Source organism: Onychomys torridus, chromosome 3 (assembly GCF_903995425.1).
Source record: "Onychomys torridus chromosome 3, mOncTor1.1, whole genome shotgun sequence".
Taxonomy (NCBI): domain Eukaryota; kingdom Metazoa; phylum Chordata; class Mammalia; order Rodentia; family Cricetidae; genus Onychomys; species Onychomys torridus.
Genome location: NC_050445.1, coordinates 47,853,146 through 47,860,426, shown reverse-complemented (window position 1 = coordinate 47,860,426; position 7,281 = coordinate 47,853,146). Strand labels below are relative to the sequence as shown.

Here is a 7,281-nt window from a genome sequence, read left to right as displayed (position 1 = left end):
TTCCAGCTAGTCTAGCTAGCTATCTTGCCCCAGGCATCCTCAGTCTCTGCCTCCCTGGGGCTGAGATTACAGGAAGGCTGACACACCTGCCTGGCCTCTCACGTGGAGGGGTGATCTGACCTCTGGGTGTCTATTGAGTCACTCCTCAGACCTGACTTTCACTTTTCCTCATGATAATTTGCAATAGAAACAATTTAGATAACATTCATGACAGAATAATTTTATGGAGGTGTATTTGGGAATGGAAATCTTTTAAAATGCACATTTCTGTCCTTCCCAATTGTATCTTTAAGAACTATTGCAGGAGTGAATTATATTACCATTTTATATATACTTTCTAATCATATGAAAGGGGTTTCATACAAAGGAAAAAACAGCAGTGTCTCTATCTTTACTTCTCTCAGTCATATATATGTATCTGTATATATTATATATGCAAAATATATACGTATAGAGGACATTTAACCTCTTATATAGACACATGTGCTCACTCATGTTAATGTGCATATGTGCACACATTCACATACCCACAAGCAAGAGTAAAAGTCTTATTAAAAATGATTCTTGGCTACTAATGGTATATTAATTATAGCAAAGAGAATAGCTCTTTGTGACATTGATATTGGTGGAGGGCATGTATGTGTGGGAGCTCCGATGTATATGAGAAATCTCTATGACTTCTGCTCAATTTTGTGGTGAACCCAGAACTGTCCTTTTAAAAAATAAAGGTTATTATTAAGTGGCTGAGGAATCTTTCAACCAGCAGAGCAGTTAAGCAGCAAGTAGGAGACCCAGTTTGACTTGTAGCTCTCACATATAAATGACTAGTACAGTGGCATGTCCTTGTAATGTCATGTCTGAGGTTCATGCACAGCCAGTCTAGCTTAATCGTTGAGCTACCGGCCAATGAGATACCTTGTGTCAAAGAAGGTAAATGCCATTGCCAAAAACGATAGTCAAGTTAGCTCTCCCACCTCTATATACAGGACATACACGGGTATGTGTATCAGGCCCCCCACAGGCACTTACACACACATGAACACATACACACACATAAAATATACAACAAAAAGTAAATGTTATTAAAATAGTTGTTGCAATATTGTACTGGAGAAACTTACCACGTAAGTTAGCTAAACCAGATGAAACTCCTTTGACAATATTTCACTTGATAGTGATGCAGGTCTTCCATATTTTGTGATGTGCATTAAGACAGAACTCACTAGACTGTGAGAGAGCATTGTTAGCTCTGACAGTCCATTGTGTGGCATGATTGATTTGTGGTGAGTGTGTGGTGCATGGCACTTAGGTGGTTCGCTTCTTTTGCTGAGTTGGCCAGCTTCACATCTCGGTTTTGTGTTCACTTCCAGAGTTGAGGGGGGGATGGCATTTTTGGTGTCACATGTCACCATGGTCACATACTACCACAGCTAAGTTGGCTGCAAGTGTGAAGGCTCAAGTCACACCCCAGAGGAGAGAATGCTGAGGGAGTCACTAGATGAGGGCTAGGGAAGTCGAAGCAGGGAGTGTAGAACGGTGCTTGGCTGCCTTTGCCTTTGGGAAGGGTGGTCTTTGCGTGGTGTCATTCTGATCTAGCACTTTGTGTGATGGCACCCTCCGAGATGACACAGGACTCCACTGTCTGCCTGTAATCTGTGCTGGCATCCTCTGCCTTGGTAGTATCTCCATAAACTCTCAGGGCCACTTGTTCAGTTACAAATCCTTCGAATCAGAAGGCTTCTGTTGCCTCCTGATCGGTAAGATAGGAAGGTAGAGCCCATGTTCTAAGCTTCCACAATGGCAGCTCGTGTCTCTGAGCCCCGTGGAGGGTTCGAGAGGAGTGTGCTAGTCTTCAATGCTACTTCTGTAGGACTTGTTGACTTCTGGATCCTTCTGTCACTAAAATTTCTATTGAATCATTAGCAACTGAGTAATTTTGCCTTACATAAGGAAAAATAACTGTTTTGCTGCTTTTTGAAGCTTTTGCAGTCCTCTGTGCTACCCTTCAGCTTGTCTGAAGAATTCTAAACTGGTGAACCAGGGCATCAGAAAAGCCCTTGCTTCCTCACACTTGAACTCAAAATTACCCACATCTGAATTTGAGAAATGTGGACAACCCTAAAACTACAAGTGTCCGCCACTGATAGCTTTCCTTGATTTCTAGAGCAAACACATGTGAGGGCAGCAGGCATTAGCATCCTGCACAAAATGCAGTGTTTAGGAATGCTGTCCGTGCCTAGGCCCAGAGTCTGGGCTCACAGGACCTGGGCAGGGGCTTGTGCTTGTTGTCCCTGGAGCTATACGTGGGCAACAGAGAGTCTGCTGAAGAAATGAGTAAGTTAATATGATTCCATGTGTCAGGGAAGATTTCATCAGACTCAGTCAAAGCACTTTAAATGAATCAGTAGGAAAAAGCTACATCTTATTATAGAATTGATCAAAGTACAACTTAGGTACTCAAGGTTCTACATGCTTTATTGTACAAATGAAGAAACTGAGAACAAACAAGCAAACCGTCCTCAAGGTCAGGATTCTGTCAAGTGCAGAATTTGGACTGCATCGTGTCTCCTTCCCTTGTTGAGTGTTATCTTGTCATGCCAGCAGGACATGTTTGAAGAAACTATAATACTTTATTGGGGGAGAGCGAATTAATTTGAAAGTGATCAATAATGCCTCAAGAATAAATCTGATCTTCAAGCTGATTTAAACAACTCTCCCCACCCCCACCTCTCTCTCTCTCTTCAGCTTTAACAAGGTTTTACCATATTTGGTTTTAGTTTGGAAGAGGTAGTTCATGTAGCTAGTTAATCAAACTGTAAAGTCACAAGAGGAGAGAATTAAAATCTTTATAGAATGGTTTCTGTTCTTTAAATGGGTGAAACGACAATGTCTTTCATTATGAAGTCAAGACTGTATGTAAGGCTCAGCACTGAAGACCTGAATGTACAAGGCACTGTAGCCTCTGGAACTCCCGTTGCTTGGCTTTCTCGTCCTTTAGTGATGTTTTTGCCATTTGCAACTATGACGCTATGTTATTATATTTGACATAAGTACATCTTTTATTTCTAGCAAATATGATAGCTTTGAAATCAAAAGGTTTCCCAAGTTCGTCCCAAATATTTTGAAGATTTCTGAGGGCAAATTTCTGTTTTCTGTAATCAAATCAATAACTTTGTCATTCCTGATTCAAGTGCTCACTTGCAGACCTTTATGGCTGGATGCAGATGCAGCAGATGATGGATACCTACAGCTTGCTCTCTAGTTTGTTCATTTTCTCTCTCTCTTTCTCTCTCTCTCTCTCTCTCTCTCTCTCTCTCTCTCTCTCTCTCTCTCTCTCTCTCTCTCTCCCCACCTTGGCCTCATCACTTGTGAACCCTTAAATCACTAGGATCTTTGTCATTCTTTTCAGATAAATGTATTACCAGAAATACAGCTTCAGCTTTGCAGAAAAGAAGGCTTGTGTCAAATGATCAGAAGATTTCCAGGTAACCTTTAGTTTTCTCTTGACGCATGAGCATTTGACATCTGACGGCTTCAGCATAAGTCACAAATAACAAGGCCTCAACACATTGCCCCAGCTTCTCTTCTGTCAACTCCACTGTCCCAAGTCTTCCCTAATGCCCAGGCTTTGCCAATGGGAGGCCCTGATGACACCTCGTACTAGTATGACTGGTACTTTAGACCTTTGTTTTCTCCCTCTGGCTTGCCCAGCGTCTTTTTCTATTTGCCTTATGTGTTTCTTTTAAAAACAATTCTGTCTTAGTTTAAAAATGATTGTTGTTGTAGTTCTTAGTTATATATAACTTGAATTTTTAAAGAGGTTTATGATTATGTCATTGGGCTAGTTATTTTTGTTTTGTTTTCTCAACTAGATACAGGTCAGGGTCATCTGGGGAAAGGAAAGTTCAGCTGAGGAAATTTCTACATCGGATTGGCAAAACTGTGGGATGTTTTCTCCGTTAGTGTTTGATGGGGCCCAGACCACTATTGGCTAGTGCCAGCACAAGTGGGCTAGGGAGTTCTGGTTGATGTGGCCCAGACCATTGTAGGCTAGGGCCAACACAGATTGCCTAGGGGATTATGGTTTCTATAAGAAAGCAGACTGAACATGGAGAGCAAGCCAGTAAGCAGTACTCCTCCTCCGTGGCTTCTGCTCCAGGTCCTGCCTTGAGTTCTTGCCCCGAATTCCCTTTATGGTAGATTTCAAGTTGTTCAGCGAAACAAACCTTCTCCCCACTCAGTTGCTCTTGGCCATGCTGTTTTATCACAGCATCAGGAAACAAGCTACAGCAATTAATTGTTTTTCCTCTCTGAAATCCTCTCCTATGTTTAAGGCAAGATACTCAATAAAGTTCTATCTTCAAAGTATCAGGAATTTGGAAGAAAAATGATTACCCCCAGTTCCTGCACAGTTCCCTGAGTGGAAAAGATGTCAGAAGGAAACTGAGCCTCTAGAGATAAAATACGTCTTTACAGATAAAATTATAGCCTACCTTAGAACTCATTGGTGAGAGTACCTCAGATTTCCTGCTAAAACCCCATTAATGCATGTGCTCCTGGGAAGTGTTTTACTACATAACGAAAATTTAGATCTTCATGACTTCATTTCTGTATTTTTTAATTTATGCCTTGTTAGAGTCAGAAAACATGGCATATTGTAACCAACTGGCTTTCCCATGGAGTTTTGCCTCCCAGTCAAGCATCAGCCTTGTAGGCATGCCCCATTATATTGAGGACAGTCTCCTCTCCACTTATGAGGGATTAAAATGAAAACAAATCAGTAATACTTCTTTAAGTTTAAGATACATTTCTGGAGTAAATAATGAGTGAATTTTGTTCTGTGTGTGTTGTGTCACCACACAGTTATGGCTGACTGCATAGTCTCTGGCTTATTTATTTATTTACTTGTTAATTAATTAATTTATTAATTTTATTTTTTAATTTTATTTTTATACGGATATTTGTGTTTTAATTTTACATATCAGCCATGGGTTCCCCTGTCTTCCCCCCTCCTATCCCTCTCAGCCCCATCCCCACCCTTCCCCCAGCCCCTCCCCCCCCATTCCCATTTCCTCCAGGGCCAAGACTCCCATGGGGATTCAGCTCAACCTGGTAGATTCAGTACAGGCAGGTCCAGTCCCCTCCTTCCAGGCTGAGCAAAGTGTCCCCACATAAGCCCCAGGTTCCAAACAGCAAGCTCATGCACTAAGGACAGGTCCCAGTCCCACTGCCTGGGTGTCTCCCAAACAGTTCAAGCTATTCAATTGTCTCACTTATCCAGAGGGCCTGATACAGTTGGGGGCTCCACAGCTATTGGTTCATAATTCATGTGTTTCCATTAGCTTGGTTATTTGTCCCTGTGCTTTTTCCGATCTTGGTCTCAACAATTCTCGCTCATACAATCCCTTCTCTTTCTTGCCAATTGGATTCCTAGAGCTCCATCTGGGGCCTGGCTGAGGATCTCTGTATCCACTTCCATCAGTTATTAGATGAGAGACTGTTAGGGTGTTTGGCCCTCTGATCACCAGAGTAGGTCAGTTCAGGCTTTCTCTCAACCATTGCCAGTAGTCTACAGTGGAGGTATCATTGTGGATTTTTGGGGGCCTCTCTAGCATTTTGCCTCTTCCTGTTCTAAACAACCTAGATGCTCTTCAACTGAAGAATGGATAAAGAAAATGTGGTACATATACACAATGAAGTACCACTCAGCAGAGAAAAACAATGAGATTTGCAGGCAAATGGATGGATCTAGAAAAAATCATCCTGAGTGAGGTGACCCAGACTCAGAAAGACGAACATGGTATGTACTCACTCATAGGAGGATATTAGATGTTAAACAAAGATGACTAGACTCACAACTCCAGGGAGGCTACCTAGAAAACAGGACCCTAAGAAAGACACAGGGATTGCCCAATGACAGAGAAATGGATGAGATCTACATGAACAACCTGGACGTGAGTGGGGGTAATGAAGGGCAAGACTCGAGGAAAAGAGAGCTTAGGGGAGCAGGAGATCCCAGCTGGATCAAGAACAGAAAGGGAGAACAAGGAATATTTATTTATTTTTAAGATGAAGCCTGGGTAACTCAGTCTGCCCTCAACTTCCCTGAGTAGCCAATACTGTCCTTGAATTTCTGATCCCTGTGCCTCTAACTCCCAAGTGCTTTGGGTTTTAGCACGTGTGTGCCAGCACCTCTGTCTTGAAGTCCCCATCTTACCCCATCCTATCTCCCTTGAAGGGATAGGAACCGATTCAGAGCCTTGACATGCCAAGAAAACACTCTACCTTTTAGCTGCATCTCCAGCTAGCATGTTATTTTATACAAACATATTGTGGGTCTGTAGAGATGACTCAGTCAGCAAACTGTTGTCTCATAAGTATGCATACCTCAGTTTGATTCCCAGCATCTGTGTCTTACCAATTCTGTAAGCACCAGGACCAATCAGAGACCCTGTCTCAAAAATATGGTAAAGAGTGATTGAGGAAGACATTTGATATTGGCCTCTGTCCTCCGTACACAGGTGTACGTTCCTGCAAACACCCCTGCACATACATGTATACACTCAAATAAATAAGTAATAAACAAGAATGAATGCTCTTCTGGGCTAAGTAAAGCAATTAATTCTACCACTAAATGTTAATAAATACCAGAGTTCCTTTAGTTAAGATAATCTCCACCCCCAAATTGTCTGCATTTTAAGCATAGCTTCCAGGTGTTAACATGTTGTAGTTGTTTTCCTGCCATAATTTACATGTTAGCATGGTTGGTTCAGAACAAAAGCCTTTTAGTTTCATGGGAAACAGAAGGACAGCATAGCAAAGAAGGCTATCTGGAGTATGAAATATTTTTAAATGCACACACACAAACACACACACAGACACACAGATACACACTCCTCAAGAAAGTCTAATGTGTTATATTTTCCTTGCTTCCGTAAAATTAGGAAACATTTTCTACCTTCTTTCATTTGAAAATGACTTTACTCTGAAAAAAAAATGACTAGTTCTAGTAATATGTAGCCCTTTTTATTCCCTCTCTCTCTCCCTCTCCCCCCCCCTCTCCAGTGCTCATTTTTTGTTTATCTCTGTGAGTAGCAAGATAGTTCTGTGGAACCCTTTCTCCTACCATGTCATCTTTCTTGAGCTGAAGATAATCTTAAGTGTCTAGCTTTATAACAAGTACCTACAGCACTATATTCTGATTTGTATTTTATGGACAGTAGCTTTTGTGGTTCTTTTGTCTATGAATACACAAAATATAATAGAGACTTATTCACAGAC

At 41.6% G+C, this 7,281-nt stretch overlaps 1 protein-coding gene across 1 annotated transcript in view; it reads left to right on the top strand.

The window, feature by feature from the left end:
* Positions 1-7,281, top strand: part of Cped1 (cadherin like and PC-esterase domain containing 1) — a 271,465-nt gene that overhangs the window by 71,886 nt on the left and 192,298 nt on the right. Inside the window, exon 4 of the mRNA XM_036181508.1 lies at positions 3,410-3,485. Within this exon, the coding sequence (XP_036037401.1) occupies positions 3,410-3,485 (76 nt within the window). The remainder of the gene's footprint in view (positions 1-3,409; positions 3,486-7,281) is intronic.